Below are 20984 nucleotides of genomic sequence, written 5' to 3' on the forward strand. Positions count from 1 at the left end.
TTTTTTTTTTTATATATAGACTGAGATCATACTGGGTGTATTTGCAGCAGGTTAGGGCTCGTTCACATCTGCGCCCGGTCTCCATTCATGCAGGTTTTCGTTTCCTGCACAAAACTGAGCAGGAGACGAAAACCTGCAGGACTCTTTCATACCCATTCATTTGAATGGGTTTGAAAGATGTCCGGCCGTCAGCAGCGGTGAGCGCCGTGAAACCGTTTTTTCAAAATCGAACACAGAGTACTGCATGTCCGACTCTGTGTCCGATTTGAAAAAAAACGGTTTTGCGGCGGAGAGCATAAAACGCTCACCGTCACTCACGGCCGGACCCGGTCTGACAGCTTTCCGTCTTCTGCATGCAGAAGACGGAAACCTGAGAACGGACTCCGGGCGCTTGTGTAAACCTAGCGTTAGTTGGCATTTACAGTACTTGCTGGTGACCTGCTATAATGTACAGCAGCAGCTCGGGTGAGATTTCTCTTGCTGAAGTCTCAGAAAATCTGCAATTTAAAAAAATGCTTGTGTTTTTGAAACTTGCAGCGTGTGGATTTTTAGCTGCGTAGTTATGAGGAAAAAAAATCGCATTGTGTTCTTGTTGCTTTTTCTAGCTTCCATTTACTATGTGGGGCCTTAGCTGTATTGTGCATTTTTCCAGCAGCTTCCAACCTCCACAATTTTTAGCCTTGTAGTTTGAAAAAAAAATAGTGTTATGGTTGAATATCAACTTATTGTATGACAATAATTGCCGATATTTTTACATTTATTTCATTTTTTTTTTAGTCTGTACCTCAAAGGTCAGAAATGACCATTGTCTTTTTAATTTTTACTTTACTCTATACTCTTCCACTGTAGTTGAAATTGTCGCTATTAGGGTGCATTCACACTGAGTAAACGCTAGCTTATTCTGAACGTAAAACACGTTCAGAATAAGCGGCGTCTAAAGCAGCTCCATTCATTTCTATGGGAGCGGGGATACGAGCGCTCCCCATAGAAATGAATGGGCTGCTTCTTTCACTCCGTGCAGTCCCATTGAAGTGAATGGGGAGTGCCGGCGTATACGGCAAGCTCTGCTCATGCCGGAGCGTACATGCCGGCACTCCCCATTCACTTCAATGGGACTGCACGGAGTGAAAGAAGCAGCCCATTCATTTCTATGGGGAGCGCTCGTATCCCCGCTCCCATAGAAATGAATGGAGCTGCTTTAGACGCCGCTTATTCTGAACGTGTTTTACGTTCAGAATAAGCTAGCGTTTACTCAGTGTGAATGCACCCTTAGAGCTGTACTGGGTCTGTTTGCTGATCCTGTACTAGTGGCATTCTCACAATCATATAATCAATTGTGTGTCCTCCGGAACCACGGAACTGAACTTAGGTGAGACTACAACTTCATGAGAACTAGATCTTGTGGCCAAACAGGACAAAGTTGCTAAATAAAAAGCTTAGCTGGGTTTGCATACACAAATATCTGACCAGTACAGATAGTGAAATTGTTGTTGAGTTGGCCATTTGCACACAGATTTTTAAGCAGATTGGGTTTCTGTTTGTGGGGTCCGCCTGGGAAACCCTAACGCAGGTGTGAACCTAGTGTCACATGTACATGGCTGTACCCATTTTTTTAACCTGGCTGTAGCGCCTATGACCTGAAGTTACACCAGCATAATGATTTATGACATGACGGCTTCAGAAATACCATGGCTCTGCTGTCCTGCGGTGACAGTATTAAGTCAGTACAGGACAGCAGAGCTGTTTTTTTTTTTTTTTCTGACGCTTACAAGATCATAAATCATTATGCTGCTGTAAGTTCAGGTTACAAGAGCAGCAGCTGTCACCCGAACCAGGTTTCCTAACCCAGACATGATTGGCCATCATAGGGCACTGGCGAATAACACGTGAAAAAAGGTGAGTGACACCGTCAGAAAATCCCTTTAATATTACACAAATAGAATCCAATCCAATTGTTGATAAAGAAAAAAAAAACGTAATGACAGCACAAACTACAAATACTGATGTAAACAAGGTTTCTATATGTCTAGTATGTGACCCTTGCAGAACATGATGTATTACCTTCTGCTGGAGGACCCCCATAATCTCACAACGTAGCCCCTGTAGAGTGCCTGCTGTGAGATGAAAATAGTGCCCACACTGTGATTGATTGCCAGGGTACACCTAATATATAACGTTTGGAGTGGTTAGAAGATGGCCTGAAAGTTTCACAGTGGTAGCAATCTGAAAGCTATTGTATTGAACTTATGAACACAATACAAACCGTTATACTGAAAAAGACTTTATACAGTACTCTCATGTAGACTCATATATCCACATAGGATATACTAGCAGTGGATCAACAACTGTGGATTTGCCTGCAGCTACTTCACTATAATATAGAAAATATACAGTAGCAGCAAAGTGGCTGATACCTATACAAATCTCAATAACACTGTGGAAAAAAAGAAAATGTGTGGTGCGGCACAAAGTGACTTGTGCTGCTGTCAGTTTTGCATCATGGTGATTTTGGCTGTGACTGCTGCTGTGCTACCAAACATTGCCGTGTTGCCCTGTGACTCCTCAATTGCAAGTGAATGGAGTCTGGTGACCCAGAGTGTATGGCAACTGTGACCGCTAGTAGCAAATCAAAGACTGCTGGATGTGCTCACTAACGATATCATTTGGGTCTGGTTACCCCTCAGATAGGAAGGAGTAGGACCTCCAGTTAGACTTTTATACATGGCAGCTCGATGCCTTGCAGCACTGGGGTCCTGGGTTACAAATCTGACCCAAATCAACATTTGCATGAAGACATTGGGAAAGATAAACCAAAACTTTTAGACGTAATCAAATTTTTATTGAGATTTTAAGAACAAATAGGAGAATGCAAAACATATGCATAACAGTCATGAGCCACAATATGCATAGAAAGGAGGGCAAGGCCCAATGGAGATCAAATCAATAGCTCATACAAAAACCATCAGCAACAGGAAAGGAAGAAACAGAAACGAAAAACTAACGGGGACACCAGACAACATAAAGGGACACAACATCACAAAAGGAGGAAGGGCAAGAAATCGGGGTAGGCACAAGGGCAAAAAGAGGGGCGGGGTCCCTAAACCAATACTTTTAGACAGCAATTTAATATGCTAAGCTGCACTAGATTTTCTGCCTTAGCTTTCTGATGCTGTTTTAAAACGTAGTACTTTTAGACTTTCTAGTATAACATTACATCACTTATTAGATGGCTTAGTAGTGTCTGACACTATTATTGGCACAATTTCTGGATCACAGTATTAAGGCGCTATTCATGATTTTTACATACATTTAATGGACACAAAAAACGGATGCATGAAACAGGTGGCCATCTATTTAGATAGTCATCAATGTTAAAAACAAACCCACTGATCTGTTGATGTTGTTCTTTATGTTTTTTTAAAGGACATCGTAATATGTAGTATGGTATACTACATTTATGTGTCCGAAAAGTAATAAAAAAAACAACAGATTCATAGTTTAACATTGATATTTATGTAAACGGATGGCTATCCTTTTACGTATCCGTTTTTTGCTTCTGTTAAACGAATTTAAAGGGATTCTACTACCAAACCAAGATTTTTTCTAATTACCACGTCGGAATAGCCTTAAGAAAGGCTATTCGTCTCTTACCTTTAGGTGTGGTCTCCGTGGCGCCGTTCCTTAGAAATACCGGTTTTAACCGGTATGCAATGGAGTTCTCTGCAGCAATGAGGGCGGGCCCCAGCGCTCAAACAGCGATGGGAGCGTCCCTACTGCTGCCTGAGAGCTCACTCCAGCGATGCCTCCATCTTCCGCTGCAACCCCGCCTCTTCTGTCTTCCGTCTCGGTCCAACCTCCGACGCCTGTGCAGTACGCTCCTGTATTGAAGTAGAAGAGCAAGAGTGGCCTCCCAAAAATGGCCGACGGAAGACAGAAGAGGTGGGGTTGCAGCTGAAGATGGAGGCGTCACTAAAGTGAGCTCTTCGGCAGCAGTGGGGACGCCCCCATCGCCGTTTGAGCGCTGGGGCCCGCCCTCATTGCTGCGGAGAACTCATTTGCATTCCGGTAAAAAACGGTATTTCTAAGGAACGGCGCCGCGAAGACCACGTCTAAAGGTAAGAGACGAATAGCCTCTCTTAAGGCTATTCCGATGTGGTAATTAGAAAAAATCTTGGTTTAATGGTAGAATCCCTTTAAAAAAAAAAAACAAACAAACTTGATCTGAATAGAGCCTAAGCCACAAACCCCTTTTCAAAAATCCCTTACCAACGTGTACACAGTGCACAAAATGGATGCATAAACGGACGCAAATGGATGGTCATCCATTTTCATAGACCTCAATTTAAAAATAAAAAAAAACCCTGATCTGTTGCTTTCTATTGTGAAGGACACAAAATTGTAGTATACCATATTTTTGTGTCCATCCAAAAAAAAAACCCAGACAGCTACAGATCAGTTTTTTTAACATTGATATCTATGTAAGTCTGAGTTCACATCAGCGTTTGGCACTACGCACTAAATCCATTTATTAAACCATCTGAAAATCCTCAAAAACTGATTTTGAATGGTTCATTTTAAAACCCATTGATTTCAATGGGTTATAAAAACCATCCGCAAGTTTCCTTTGTACCATTTCCATCTGGTACCGGACTTGTAGGACTTTTTCCTCTGTCCAAAAAAAATAAGGATGCCAGATGGACAGCAACGAATCAGGTTTTTTTGTTTTGTTTTTTTAAACATTGAGGTGTATGAAAGGCAGACACAAATTACTAACGGATAGCAGTCTGTACCAAAGACAAATGGCGGAGTAAGGCTACCCTTAGCCATGATGGGTCAACCCTCGCACTTAAGGGGTAGATGAAATAACACTTTCCGATTGGTCAGTTCACAAAATTTTTGTTTATTGGCAGATAAAAGGCACTACGCATTTCAGGATTGGAATTCCCTTTTTCAAGTGCATTCAGTCAGTCTGGTACTGAATACACTATCAACAGAGCTAGTCAGAGAAGCAATTGATAGTGTACTCAGTACCAGACTGACTGAATGCACTTGAAAAAGGGAATTCCAATCCCGAAATGCGTAGTGCCTTTTATCTGCCAATAAACAAACATTTTGTGAACTGACCAATCAAAAAGTGTTATTTCATCTACCCCTTAAAGAGGACCTTTCATCAGATTGGGCACAGGCAGTTCCTTATACTGCTGGAAAGCTGACAGTGCACTGAATTCAGCAAACTATCGGCTTTCCCGATCTGTGCCCTGGGGAGGAACGCCCCCTCCCTCTGCTCACAGTGCTCGTCCATAGACGAGTATTATCAGGAGAGGGAGGGGGGCGTTCCTCCCTGCTCACACTGTACAGCGCGATAGGCACTGCTGGGCAGAAGGACGTTCCTGACAGAGTGTCAGAAACGCCCTTCTGACTGTAAAGCGCTACGGTACCGGGACCGATAGCGCTTTACCCGGGGCACAGATCAGGAAAGCCGATAGTGTGCTGAATTCAGTGCACTGTCAGCTTTCCAGCAGTATAAGGAACTGTCTGTGCACAATCTGATGAAAGGTCCTCTTTAAGTGTCCTATCACGGCTAAGGGTAGCCTTACCCGGCTATTTTGGTATATTTGACGTTTCTAAGGATGAAGATGCTGCCATCTTTCTCTGGGTTTTTTTTTTTTTTATGTGCCTATTTGGGGTTGTGACTATTCACAAACAGTGAAGGTAAGACACTAATTAGGCCCCACCTTCTTTTTTCTGTTGCTACATCTGAGTGCATCGATGTTTCTCTTTGTTGCTTGAGTATTCTGTTTGTGTCCGTTTTTCCCCTTGCGCATACTCAGAATGAAGGGTAAAAAAAAACCAAAATGGATTTGTTAAAAAAAGACACAGATCAGTGGCGTAACTACCGCCGTAGCAGCAGAGGCAGCTGCCACAGGGCCCGGGACATTAGGGGCCCGGTGACATCCGCTACCGCTGCTATCATTATACTCGGGGGTCTTTTCGGACCCCCGAGTATAATAATCGGCGGCCCGGGAGCCCGGATCCTGCAGCCTGGGTCATGTGACGTCCGACGTAATTGAAGATGGACTACTTCAGAGGCCGACATCGTAGGAGCCGGGAGATAGGTAACAGAGTTTTTTTCTCCCCCTGGGTCTCCGATTATTATACTCTGGGGTCAGAAAAGACCCCAGAGTATAATAATTGTTTATGGGTGTCCACAGTGGGACATAATACTGTGTGCAGGGGCCAGTATGGGGTATAATACTGTGTGCAGGGGCCACTATTGGGGATAATACTGTGTGCAGGGGCCACTAAGGGACATAATACTGTGTGCAGGGGCCACTATGGGGTATAATATTGTGTGCAGGGGCCACTATGGGGCATAATAGAGCGCGCAGGAATGTGTAGGAGGGGTCGGTCGAGGTCTTTGGTGTAGGTTGGGGGGGCATGTCAAAAGTTCGCCACGGGGCCCCGCTATTCCTAGTTATGCCACTGACACAGATGGACAGTTGTTTGTTTTTACAAACATCTATTGAGTAACCCGTTAAAAAATGCGGACTATGGTAGGTGCTGTGTAACCGTTTGAATAAATTTTTTGACCAATCTGTTTATATGGATACCAGGCGCAAGTGTGAACCTTGCATAAATATTTGGCTATCCGTTTGCATGTAAAAAAAAAACGTGATCTGAATAAAGCCAAAATAAGGTGTAGGGCGTCTCCAGTTTTTTTTTATAGTGGAAATGATGCCAGAATTCTAGTGTATATTTATTAGTTTATCTGCCCCTGTATGTTCTCCCATATCCTCCAAGAACTCCTGTTTCTACCCACTGCAAAAACAATTGTGTTTGTAGAAGGCTTCCCTCGCGCTGCTGACGTCAGGAGGGTCACTGCAGTAAAGATGCATAGGATACATGCTTTAGAACTACAACTACTGACGTCATCAGTAACTGGGCAGCACACAGCCCCCGCAACTACATTTCCCAGGAGCCTCCTGGGTGCCGTCATGACGTTCTCGGAAACGAACGTCACATTTTCACTTGTGCGTGACAGGAGGATCCGGCGGCACGCAGAGACAGACGAGGCTGAACTCACTATAAGACAGGATGACCGGGTTACCCCGCAGGATCGTTAAGGTAACGCAGCTCACCCATCCGGCCTTATAACTGTGGCTAGCCATGCCGCTGGGGGAAGTCAGCCCGGGAGTGGTCCGCTCCCCGCTCCTCTCCAATATGGCAGCCGCCGGGTGGTGGAGCGGCCTGGTCAGTGTGGCGCCAGGAGTCAGTGCATGAATGGCCGGTGTCCTCTGTGCATTATCAGCCCGGGCTCCTCTGCTGTATCAGCATGTAGTGGGGTGTCTGTGGCCGGTACTCAGGGACTCCGTACTCATTGAATGGCTTGTGAGGGCCACACCCACAGCCGCCAGGGCAGCCCGCCCTCCAGCAGCGGCGCGGTGCACACACTACTGCTGGCGCATCAGCCACGGCTACCGGCCCTGTTGTGGAGGCGGGATAGCTGCAGTGTGAGCAGAGCTGCTGATATACAGCGAGATGTCATAAAGTAACGGGACCTCCTGTGTGGAATCTCTCCAACATGGCAGCCACCCTGAAATGGCTGATAACAGGCAACATTACAGTAAATATACACCATTGGGGAGATTGTTTCCCATAGCAACCAATCACAGCGTGGCTTTCACCTTATTTCTGCTTTTGGAACATGAAAGCTGTGCTGTGATTGGCGGCTGTGGGCAGCAGAGACAGGTTTCTCTTTCCATTTCACTACAGCTAGGTTCCTGGTCAGTGGTGGTGATACTGCAGAGAGCGGCAGAGCTATTGTGTGAATGGGACTACATATGTGTCATGTGGATGCTATGAAAAACTTACACCACACTGGCATGTCTGAAGAGTCTTCTACATACTGAGTCATTAGCTCATAGCCTGCGTAATAATTATACAGAAAATCCTAGCAGTATGGTCAGTGATGACAATGTACAGGCCGATAGGTTACTAATATTAGCAGCACGTTCATTAATCATCATGGGTAGGCTGATCAGACTCATGGATGTGGTTGCGTTATGTGGCCACTTGTATTTCAGAACCCTGATCAAAAACTAACAAACACACTATAGGCCAAAATGGAGAGCCACTATAGTTGTTAGTCACCATCTCCAGGATTTTTTTTTCCCCCAAGCTGGACCTGGGTGTACAGGGCTGACTCCAACCCGGGGACATCTATTCAGAACCAGGTTGCTCTGCAACCTCTCTCCTTTTCTGTCTTTACAGGTAGTTATGTGCATTATGGGGGACTGGCTGTACTGTATGCCAGCCCCCATAGCACAGGTGGCTACCTGAAAAAATGGGAGAGGAGGTGGAGTGACCCGGGACAGGTTCTGGTTCTAATCATGTGTCTGAACCAACCCAGGACCTCTAGGAAGAGCATGAAAAAAAAAAAATCCATTTACAAGCGCTTCAATCATCACCCTGAGCTGACCATACACATGAGATGGCAGATCAGCTGAATGCTCCCCTATCTTGCTTGATAGGGGAGAAAGCTGTCAGTATACTAATAAGGCAGTGGCTTTTCTACCTAGAAACAAGTTGGATTTCAGCTGCTCAATCCTGATCTCCCCTGACATTTGCCATATGGGCTACATACACACTAAATGGTCGGCCAGTTAATGTCTATGGCCAAGTTATATTTAATGTTTCTCATAAATGTAATATGAGTTGAGTCCAGTTAGGGTCAGTGAAGACTGGCAGATGTATTTGGATCCACACAAGTTCAAACTATTTCCATATCAAGTGCCTTACGTGTCATGGTTAAGAAATGTGTGTTTAAAAAAACTCTCAGGGATGGGCAAATTATTGGGAATGAATACTTATAGTGTGACCAGTCAGCTAGCAAACTAACTTTCCTGTTCTGTGTCTTTTGCGTCGACATGTGTAATAGGCGAATGAGCATCAGCCGATACTGGCTGATAATATTATGCTGGCACTCGGACAGTGTGATAGAATCTTACTGTCTGCTGTGGAGATGGTTTTGTATGTTGCAGATCCTTAGTAAAGCTTCATGCTTTAAGCAACCCCTTCACATCTTTAGACTCCATATAGAGGTACCATATAGGACCTTTGCATAAACTTTATTACAGATCGCTGCTACGTCATTGTGCTTAAGGCTCTAACTATGTAAAACTAAACCACCAGTGAGAATAAGGTTGTCAGGAGATTGTAACATTGTCATATAATGAGGTAAGGGCGTTTCTAAATTGTACACTACATCTTGCAGACAATATTTTCATCTACCTAAGCCCTCAAAGTTGTATATAGGTACCGGTTTCATTCCAGGACATGTCAAATTTTGCAGTTCTAACATACAAGTCTTTGAAACTAGTAATAGGTTCTGTCTTCTAAGAATCGGCCCAGTAACCTATGAAGCCGCCCGTACCGTTCATTCTTGGCAACTGGTTAGCACACAGTTGTGTGCAAACGGCGTACGGATGTGTTCACGTCATGGTTTTTGTTTTGTTTTGTTTTTAATCCTTTTAGGAAGCACAGGTATGTTCTACTATGTTTTGTGTCCTTCAATTAAAACAGATCTCTATCTAAATGGAACATTGATGGACATTGATCTCTATCGATATGGAAGGCCATCTATTTTTGCATCATTTAAAGGTCTGTTAAATGGATGTGAAAAACTGATGTGAATCTAAGTCCTCTTACACAAAGCAGTATTGCAGATAAATATAAAGCATACAATACAATGTCTTGACATCAGTATGTAGCTTATAGGTCCATAATATGGAGGCATACTGTCTCGCTCAGGCACTATATGGGGTCATGTACACAGCATTGCTATGTTCATGAGGGCCTGAATGCTAGTAGAGGATTTATACTGTATACAGTAGCTTGCATACCAATGAGGAAGCAATGTTAAGTGCATTTTAGGGAAGAGAAACAAGAGAAATGAAGTAATAGAACATTCTGGAAATCCTTGCATGCAGGTATTTATACATGGGTTTCCTTATTTCATGACTTCTGTGACCCTTCTGCTGTGTGACATAGGATTAGAAAGTTGCTGCCTGATCATCAGGGTGAATAGTGCAGGTCTATGTGCAGCGATGGCAGTCAGCCTGATCAGCCGATTATTACATTAGACAGACGGGATTGGCTTCAAAGAATAGCCCAAGAGCTGTGAGCTCAGAGCAGAGCGCCAACAATTCAGATAATCTGCTTTCACTGCATTACCTAGTGGAAGTGATCAAGAAGCAACAGTTACAGCTACGGTAGGTGCCAGCAGTGTACAGCCGGCGTGAAGACACCACAAACACATGGGTGTTTTTTTAAAACTAGCTTTTCCAATGCAGATTTTTTTTCTGCAATGTGTGGATGAGATTTAGCCAAAATCCTATCCACTTTGAAGGTAATGTAAAATGTAGCTTTTTTTTGCCGCAGTATTTCCACCGCAGACAAAACGCAGCGTTTTTGCAATGTGGGCCCTGGCCTGAAGGGGTTTTCCAGTCCCTTCTATTAGTAAACTTCAGATCAATCTATTGTACAAGCAAATATAAGAAACTTTGTAATATAGCTTAGCAGATGCAAAATACTTCTTTTTCCACTAACCAGCCCCCCCTCCAAAAAAACCTGACAATCATTCTCGCCTAAACCTTCCTTGTTATCAGGATGAGACTGAAGCTCATAAAGGTGTCATATTCCATGTTTAGGCCCCTTGCACATGACTGTGGTCTAGGTCAGAGTGCTAGCTAGGTTTTTCACTGACTGACTGTGTCCTCAAAACTCAGGACAGATCCTATTCTTATTATTCTCTCCACAGCTCATTAAATGAATGGGGCCACAATTAGCCTTACATAGAGGTCTATGGAAGGGGGGGCAGGAACTGAGAAAGTAGATACGGACAGGCAGAGAATGTTCTAGAGAGATTAGAGATACAAACTGCAGAGGGAAAAGCTGCTAGAAAATGCAATATGCCAGTCTTATTATGGCCACACATAGTGTTGTTTCTCATGTACACACAATGTGCTATTGATATATGCATGGTTTGTTGAAGGGTTAGGTACGGTACCCTTTACTAAGGTCACCTGAATCAAGCAGACTTTTCTACATGTTAATCATTGAATCCATTGCCGATATATTTTGTCATTCTGCATAGAAGCTCTTGGCACAACAGGGCATTGCTGCCCACCTTTTTGAATCATCATCTACACCCTTTTTGCTTAAAAGAGCTTATTGACAAAAAAAGGTAATATCTCAGCAGTGAAGGCAAAGATTCACTAGAGGGAATCTCTGTTTCAGGTGATCCTAACCTATGACCCTAGTATGTTTGGTTCTGGGTACAAACTCCCTTTATTGTGGAGATGTGAGTGCTCAGTCTGTCACTCCGCAGTGAGTCATATCTGCAGCCTGTCATTGGCTGAGCTACATCTGTAAGGAACCTAAAGTGCTATTATTTGTTCAGGGATTGTCCAGTTAACTTGTATAATGAATTTATACAGTCTTCCATTATACTGTCTGTATCGATTCCTTATAGTACAAGTTGTATTCCAAAAATGTGCCTTACAAGATGCAACTCCTTCCCACAAAAGGAAGCCTTCATATGGCTGTTTTGACGGGATAATAAAAAAAAGTTAGGGCCTTGAATGAGCGATTTAACAAAAAAAAAAAAAAAAAATCTACTCCTAAAGAGGATAATGTATTTGTACACACAACATATCTCATATCTGGGAACTAAAATCTAGCTGGGATTTGGGTGGTAGCGGCACCTGTGGGCACCTTTCATATTGTCTCGTGAAGGGCTTGCTGTACACGTGGCGTAAAAGATTAAACAGTTTCCAGACTGTACTCTGGCACTTGGGAGCAGAGAACAGATGGTAACTGGTGAGGATCCCATTACATGGTTGAAATATAAGTAAGGTTTTATCCACCTTGTGTCTGTGATGAGTTCCTTACAATGAGGTTATATAGGCCTGTATGTCTAATGTACACGTGGACCAGTCACACACATTGTCAATTATGGATGCTTTTATTCTGTATATTGCATTTACCTGTTTCAATATCTTATTCCCAGTTTTGTTTCTTCAAACCTGTCATAAACATTTTGCCACCCTCTATTGAGATAGCCTAAGCATGCACGGAGAGATCAGGTGACACTTGTAAAATGTCCATTGTAGAGATGTTGGTGTCGGAGAAGACCCCGTTCTTGAAATCTTGCAGAGTGGGTGACAGTAGGATAAGTATGGGCTTAGTCTGCATTATCTTGCTTATTGAGGTCACGTATAATGTCCAGGAAGCAAGCCAAGCTTTCCTTTCGGAAAGTATCCTACTCCTTGGGGGCTCTTGAATGTTTGACATGCTTTTTGATAAGTAGAAGTGTCTCACAAATGATGTGCGTCATTTACCATACATGATCTCCCCTTTTGCACTTGCAGCATGTGCCCAAATTTGAGCACAATCCTCTTTGAGTGTTTTATTATATAATAGGAAAGATTTCTAGCAACTGGTGCAAAGGAAAAGTAGTGCATTTGCCATAGCAGCCTGTGAGTGTGTGTCTTCCTCTTTCAAAGGGGGCTCTAAAAAATTAAAACTAATATTTAACTTTTTGAAATTGGCATTTTTTTCACTTTTTCTTTTTATTGTATTTTATTGTTAGCAGCTTTGGGGGTAAATTAGAATTGCGTCTGTGTGGTATCTTCTACATAAAGCGTCATGTAAGAAACCAACCACGTCATAACAGTATTTCAAATACTACTCTATGCTTTCAATGCTTGTATGTTAGTGTTAAAGGGGTTGTACCAAGTTTTGACATTAACCCCTATCGATAGGATAGGGGCAATGTCATGATTGGTGGGGGTTCAACTGCAGGAACCCCCACCAATCCCAAGAACAAGGGCCTGGTTCTCCCATCTTAATGGAGAGGCATGCTGAGCAAGCAACCTTCTGCCCCACCAGGATGGGAGAACCAGACCACTGTTCTTGAGACTGGTGGGGTTGACCTGGTACGAATGCTTCTGCAGCTAGTGGTAAGTTTTCTTTTCCTCCTCTAATGCTTTTAGTCACATCAGTACTGGTCAGTATATCTCTGTATATGCAAGACCTTTGGCACAGTCAGCTACATTTGGTAAAATCAGCCCAGAGTCTGATGTTTGTGGTGGTCATACGCTTAAAATTAACTGCATATGATACTAAGAATCTGACGAGAGAGAAATAAATTTTTCATATGGTCGGGTTTAGAGAGCAGAATCTTACGCTCACACTAACTTGGAAAACCAAGAATTAAAGATGGTACCTGTAGAGTAGAAAACTGTTACAATATAGAATACAATTAAACGGAAAAAAAAAATGTATGCATCTCGCCTTCTTGGGTGCACAGACTCCTTATGTGTCCAACCCACCGCTCCAAAGGAAAGTACAGAAAACCAGGGATTTACCGCAGTTAGCAGCAGGGGGTTATGCAAGGCATTGTATTAATGGCCTACCCGTTGGTTAAATCATTAATATAAGATTTTTGGCAGCCGGCAGTTGCCCCAGCACTGATCAGCTGTTTTCTGAGCAGTGTACGGAGCAAGAAGCAGATGGGTCTGTGCAGTGACCGGGCTTGTAATAGCATGGCCTGGTCACTGTACAGGGCACTGAGCCATTTACTTCTCGCACTGTACATAGTGTGGAATAGCGTTCGATGATATCTGTTATGACAGTCTGTTATAAATTAGTATACATTTTTGATGTATACAATAGTGTAGTCAATTATTCTGTTCTACTCAGATCCATCCGACAAAAATCTCTTTGTAAACCTATACATCAGTGCAGGAGTATCAGCTTGTAGTGTGCTCCTTCAGCCAGTGTCTGTCATTGTACTTATGTACAGGAGATAGTGTAGGGTGGCTCTGTCCTGGTCTCAGCGCTGCAGTCGTCTTGTCTGCAGCAGGGACTCTTTCCAACAGCTTTCTACTTTTGGCTCCCAAGTAAATGCTCTGATGTCAGTTTGCTGTAGCAGGGTAGGAAAATACGGCGTCTGGTTGGAGATTTGTTTCATACTCTGTTTCAAAGCATAACAAAAAAAAAATTCTGCATGTGCATCTGCTCTCAAACTGCTCTCACAAGATCAGTTCATAGAGGCTGAAATACCATTCGAAATATGAGTAACCTTCAGCATGACCATTCGTCTCTGAAGTTTGATCTCACATGATGTAGATGGGTAATTGTCTGCATGCTCCGGGATGTGAAGGTGCAATATATTTAAGGCGTTTTTCATCCCCAAATAGAGGGTTTCATACTGATGTCTTATACACAGGATAGGTCATCAATATTTGATCTGTGGGGGTCCGACATCCAGACCAGGACAGGATCTGACAGTCTCCAGGCACTGCAATTTACAGCAGTTAAGGAGGTGAGGTTCTGAGAAATTGCACCGCCTCTCCTGTTACTTGAATAGGAGCAGCCTGCACTTACTCTTTGTCCACAGCTGCAATTTCCTGGAGCCTGCCAGAACAACTGATATGTACAGGGTCTGGGTGTCAGACCCCACTGACCACATACTGGTGACCTAGCCTATAGACAGGTCATCCGTATAAAAACTCCAGAGAGGAGAAGACTGTGCAGATGGTGGTGCGGTGATAGTGTTATTGGAGGTTGTAGGCCTTCCTGAATAGGTGAGTGATCAGGGCCTTCTTGAAGCCTGTGGTTGTGGGGGTCAGTCTTATGTTTATTGGTAAGGAGTTCCAGAGTATGGGGAACGCACAGGAGAAATTTTTGGAGACGGTTGTGTGAGGAGCGGATGAGGGTGGAGCAGAGTAGGAGGTCATTGGAGGATCTGAGGTTACGTGTGGGCAGGTAGCAGGAGATTTCCCCCATTGTGTGTAGATATTTTCTTCAGTGTTTTAACAGTTCAGTGAACAATTTGGCTTTTCTTCTTCTAACCCTAATAAATGTGTTCTACATTGTAGGAAACTCAGCGCTTAATGGCAGAGCCTGTTCCTGGGATAAAAGCTGAGCCCGATGACTGCAATGCACGATACTTCCATGTTGTAATTGCGGGTCCACAAGATTCACCCTTTGAAGGAGGGACATTTAAACTTGAATTATTCCTTCCTGAAGAGTATCCAATGGCAGCTCCTAAAGTACGCTTCATGACCAAAATCTATCACCCCAATGTAGACAAGCTGGGAAGGATATGTTTAGATATCTTGAAAGGTAAGGCTCCTAATTACCCATATAAAGATCTGAAGGTAATTTTTTTTTCTTAAACGAATATAGAGACTGTTGACACTAGAATTGTAACTTGTGTGCATAATGTGACCTCTGTGATGGATCCAATGGGAATTGATGAGGTTCTGGTATTTATGCTGGCAACAATAATGCTGCTGACTGTACAATTTTCACGTGAATCATTCTGGGAAGCCTGACAGCAAACCCGTCTAAAGGGAAGAATGCAGGCATTTCTGTAATTTGCCTTATATATTGGAAAGGCACCTCAAGGATGGAGCTTTGCTTACAGATGACCACTCTTCAGCACTTTGTACTGTACTTGGCACAGTTAGACAAGGAGACCTAGGAAAGTAAAGGTTATAAAATTCACGTTGTTGTGTTGATGGACATTTTGATTTTAGCCCCCATTAATTAGATAATGAAATATGAATCGGGGGCAGATGGGGACCCGAAAGTTATTTAAAAAAAAATGTAAATGTGGCCCTATTTTATAGGCAGGCTCAGTGGTTGGAGTCAATACAAGTAGGCAGGGCCAGCACAAGTAGCTCTTCCTTGTAAAGCAGTCCTGTGTAAAGTAATTTTGCACAGGATTTCTTTACATGGAGGGAGAGGCAGCAGTCTTTTTCAGACTGAAACTGTAACTTACACAGCCACCGCCGCCATCATTCTCACAGTCCACTGACTCCTCAATCTAGAGGCCCTCAAGATTTGGAGCAAAGAAAAAAAAAAAACAACAACAAAGTACCTGGTGCGCTGGTGTCTGTTCCATACTTCACTCCTCGGAACCTATGCACCCCATGTGATCGCTGAGGCCAGTCAACAGCTTCATTGGTCTCTGAAGAAGGACTGGTGACCTCACTGGTACTTCACCAGCGATCGCCTAATTGGCCTCATCTGTAACATGGGGTGCAGGGAAAATGAGGCACGGTGCACGACCGATCAGGCTGCCATGTCAGACACTGGGGACAGCTGTTACTCCTCTTTAAGAATAATGTCCCAGATTGGCCCTCACACAGTATAATGTCTCATAGTGACGCCTACACACATTAACTATAATGCCCTATAGTTGCCCCTCCAAACCTGAAATTTTGGGGCGTTCGCCACCCATGAACGATTATTATACTCTGGGATCTCTGGAGGCCTTGGGGAAGTGATTAAACATAATAAACAGTGTTACCTCTTCAGGCTTTGGTGCCTGTCTTCATGTATTTTCATATCTTAGAGACGTCATGAATGAAGTCAGAGCAAGCATAACAACATATGGGTAATGTCGGCATCATTTTGTATGACTTCTTTAAGACCAGAAGAGGCTGGAAGACCTGCATCGGAGCCAAGGAAAGGTGAGTAATAGAGATGAGCGAGTACTATTCGAAACTCCCGTTTCGAATAGCACACACCCATAGGAATGAATGGAAGCGGCCGCTTAACCCCCTGCGTGCCGGATGTGTCCATTCATTCCTATGGGAGCATGCTATTCGAAACGGAAGTTTTGAATAGTACTCTCTCATCTCTAGTGAGTAACACTGTTTATTTTGTTTGTCACCTTGCCTGGGCCTCCGCATATTATACTCTGGGGTATAATATGCTGAGGCCCAGGGAAGGCGCTGTGACGTCTGTTTCATGCTTGCCTATACCAGTGAGTGACCCATACCTTATTTCAGTTTTATTTCCATGAAGGCAAAATCCATCAACTAGAGTAATTTAACCATTCAACCTGTGCAGTCAGTAGGCCAAACCTCCAATTTTTCATAAACTCCTATTTTTACAGTCTAACTTAAATAGCTAATAGCAATGGACAGACAGAAATTGCAAAGCTCTTCTACTTTATGAAAAAGCCAGCAAATTAATTCTTATGACTCCAACTTCACAGTCTGGCCAATTGCAGCCATATATGCAATAGTAGATGGCAGTATTGATCAAATACCTCGCCGGCATAGGAATACATGTAATCGACCGAACACCAAGGGGTTAAACGCATCGAATATTCGAAGCGTTTAACCCCTTGGTGTTCGGCCGATTACACGCATTTCTATGCTGGTGAGGTATTCTGTTGAATACTACTCGCTCAACACTAGTGATATATAAGACAAGACGTTTTCCTTTAGAGTTCCTTACATTGGTTGGTAGGCATGTTCGGGTTTTTCAGCAACAAGAAATATTAAACATTGAACAACATATACATTAACCCTGGTTGACTGCTGGTAACAGTCATTTGTTGTTTTTATTGAATGTCAAGGTTTTTCTTTCTATTTTTTGCTGTAAAAACAAGGTTTAAAGTTTTTGACACGTTGAATTTGCACGTGTTTAGAGAACAGGTTTTGCTTCGGTGATAGAGAACAGTGCTGATGCCCTTTTCACCTCCTCTATGCAGATAAATGGTCTCCAGCTCTGCAGATCCGTACAGTGCTTCTATCAATTCAGGCTTTGTTAAGCGCACCCAACCCAGATGATCCATTAGCAAATGATGTAGCCGAGCAGTGGAAGACAAGTGAAGCCCAAGCCATAGAAACAGGTATTGTTGTTTATTATAGATGTTACTTGTACACCTAGTTATGAAAGGTTTATATTGTACACAGTACACAATATTAGCTATTCTTTTTCACGTCAGGTGATATACTTCAGTGGTTACAAAGGCAGTAGTTACAAGTCCCCTTTTAAACTATTGCTGTTCCAATGCGCCCCCAGTATTTGTTTGCTTTGCTGATCACAAATGTGCAGCCTACGTGACTTGATTGAAAAATAATAGTAAGTTAAAGCATTACTTGCCTGTAGAAAATTGTATATCCTGGACATCCACTTTAAAAGTAAGTAAGGCTCCCATGTCATATGTAGATGCCACTCCATTGTAGGAAAGCAAACAAATCCCAACACAGACTACTCCATCATGTGATGAACACAAACTAATCCTGATGGGATAGCTGTTATGTCTGTTGTTTTGCCAGACCAAAAAAAAAAGTCCTGCATGTGTGACTTTCATCTGTGCTTCTTCACAGAATCTGCGATGGAAAGAACATATAGAATATAAAACTTTTGTAATGTTAATAGAGTTAATAGAGAATGTCACAAGTAAAAATTCCCTATTGAATTAAAAAAAAAAAAGACAAAAAAACCCAAACTTTAGTTTCTGTAAAAATAGTTTTTAATAAAATTAAAAAAAAACAAAAACTGGTATGTGCATGCAATCATATAGTGAATATTGGAAAAAAAAACAACCCACAAATTAGAATTTAATTAATAAATTTTTTAACAAAGGTTAAAAGCAATAGTATATTCCAAGTGGCAATAAGATTATAAACAAAAAGTAATAATTGATGTATTATTCAGTAAGGGCGGGCGCCTCGGTCTCCGCTTTCAGGATTCCGTCTTCTGCCTGAGAAACTGGACAGGACGCAGAAACCAGCAGTCTCTTTTCAAACCCATTCATTTGCAAAGTGTCCGCCTGTGAGCATTTTGTGGTCTCCGGCAAAACTTTTTTTTTTTTTTTTTTTAACCGGACACAAAGTCGGACATGCAGGACTTTGTGTCTGATTAAAAAAAAAAAAAAAAAAAAATTTGCCATGGAGACCACAAAACGCTTACGGGCGGACACTTTTTGCTGGGTTTCTGTCTCCTGTCTGCAGAAGATGGAAACCTGAAAGCGGAGACTGGGGTGCAGATGTGAACCCGCCCTTAGTAAGAAAAAACATTGGGGTGGAACAAACAATGCTGAAGGCATTGAAACAAATGGCAAAGACTAAACATTGTATAAAGGAGAGAAAAAAAACCCCTTTGTGTTCCCTGTTCCAGTATTGTCTCCAGTCCTTGAGGGCTCTTCATCATTGTGTAAATTTACAGCATGGACCGAATGGCCTCAGTTGCGTGCTGTCTATCTATACAAAAGTGCTGAGGTCACACACGTGGGGGTTTTTTTTTTTGTAACTTTATGTAACCTTCAGCACTTCTGTCACTTGTGCTATAAGTCAAGTAACCTTTAAAGTTGATTTGTACCTTACAGTATACGGTATGCGTTCCAAAATGATAATGCAACTTTCGACCCAAAACTTTTTCTAGTATGGTTGCCAGAAACCAGTGAGGCACAAATTGTTGCAAAAACACACTTCTCAGCATAATGCTTTCTCTGTTAGTTTACGCAAGTCGTTTTAGAATGATATATTCTATGCTATTCGGATTCACACACCAGAATCTTGTCTGAGGAAAAATATCCTTGTATGGGCCATATTTCTCAGATTGAACTCGGCATCACAGTGAGTTATGATGTATTGGGCTGCCAAATGGCTGATTTGCTGTTGTTCCGACCTGACATAAAGTTGTCTGTTCAGTACAGTAGTGTTTCAGGTATTCAGTTGCTCACTGCCTTATAACTCTCTCGGATATAGGACAGTATTTCTTCAACGTGACTTGGTCATGTGAATCTGGCCTTTAAAGAGTTATTTTTTTTTTAACACAATGGTGCATATGATTGGTCAGATTCCTCCAGTCTCATTGACAAACTAGTCTGCATTTACATGTGACATAATTTTACACTGTCCACAAAATCTGTGTGCCTTTAATATGAATCTTGATACTGAATTGCTGCAGATTTCACCCAACACGCAGCAAGCCATGATCAAAATTCACGTGTAAGACCTATTGATTTTGCACTGGATGACCTGTGAATGTACCTATTTGTTACATGCCACAATCCAATGTAATGTTTTCTCACCACCTGTCACCCCACCTGTTATATGATGATGTAACATGCCGACTACGTAAAATTGCTAATTTGTTCATTTATTTTCCCTTTTGTTCCTTGCAGCCAGAGCGTGGACTAGGCTATACGCCATGAATAATGTTTAAATTCTTCTTGATCTCCCAAGTGTGCATCAAATCTTCTGTTCTGCCAAGATTTCTTCCTTTTTTTGTTTGCATTTAATGGACACAGTCTTAAAAAAATTAAAAAAAAAAAAAAAAATACAGAATAAAAAAAAAAAAAGCCCAGACATGGTCAGTCTTTGGTGATTAAATGCACAGTAGCAAATCTCATGTCTTGTCCTAATTCACTGTTGTACCGCATGAGCAGAGGCTGTAGATTCTCATTAGCATGTTCAGAAGAGGTGGCGTTACCTCTGTATCTCTCCATTTTGGCATTGTGAGTTCAGTTTAGGCCCTTTAAATGGAGATGTTCTAGGTTAGTTGCATCTTGATTTGTTTTTTCTTCCACCCCCTTTTAACTACTGGGCACCTCCTTTTTATTGCTCTCCTAGTTTTGTTCTTTGAATGCAGCTAACCTGAACCTAGTGTATTTGCCTGATGTAGCCTGCTATTGTAGACAGAGTAGGTGGACAAGCTTGATTTGAAGAAACAATGGCAAAATCAGGAGGCCATTATGAATTCGGCCCGACCTTCACTAACCTCCTTTCTTTTGAGTGTTTAAACCTTCCAAAGCTTGCGACCATTTTGTATGGCTTGTCTTGAAAATCTGTATATCTTATGTTTTAGTAAAATATTTTTTTTGTTGTTCTACTATTGCCTTTGTACAGTTTTTCTTCATTTTTCTGTAATGCTTATAAAATTGACAAAAAAAAAAAAAGAAAAGTCTTTTCCCTCCCACAAGTGTGTCAGGATGACTAGTAGGATGTTATATAGGAAGCATCATACCTGCAGAATGGTCCTCGAGTCCGCTGCTATTAAAAAATGTGAATTTTATAACCCAATGCTATCTGTTACCAGAACAATGGGGCAAGAAAGACCTGTTCATGTGGTGATATAGCAACATCAGCACCCTTAGTACCGGAGAA

The 20984-nt window shown here is 42.4% G+C and overlaps 1 protein-coding gene across 1 annotated transcript; it reads left to right on the forward strand.

The window, feature by feature from the left end:
• The first annotated feature begins 7004 nt into the window (after positions 1-7004).
• On the forward strand, positions 7005-20709 carry UBE2N (ubiquitin conjugating enzyme E2 N). The gene is made up of 4 exons (XM_075274499.1): positions 7005-7125; positions 14946-15192; positions 17579-17719; positions 20003-20709. Exons 1-4 carry the CDS (start codon positions 7096-7098, stop codon positions 20041-20043), a joined length of 459 nt encoding a protein of 152 aa, XP_075130600.1. The 5' UTR covers positions 7005-7095; the 3' UTR covers positions 20044-20709.
• Positions 20710-20984: the final 275 nt, after the last annotated feature.

The sequence above is a fragment of the Leptodactylus fuscus genome, chromosome 5 (assembly GCF_031893055.1).
Source record: "Leptodactylus fuscus isolate aLepFus1 chromosome 5, aLepFus1.hap2, whole genome shotgun sequence".
NCBI classification, from domain to species: Eukaryota; Metazoa; Chordata; class Amphibia; order Anura; family Leptodactylidae; genus Leptodactylus; species Leptodactylus fuscus.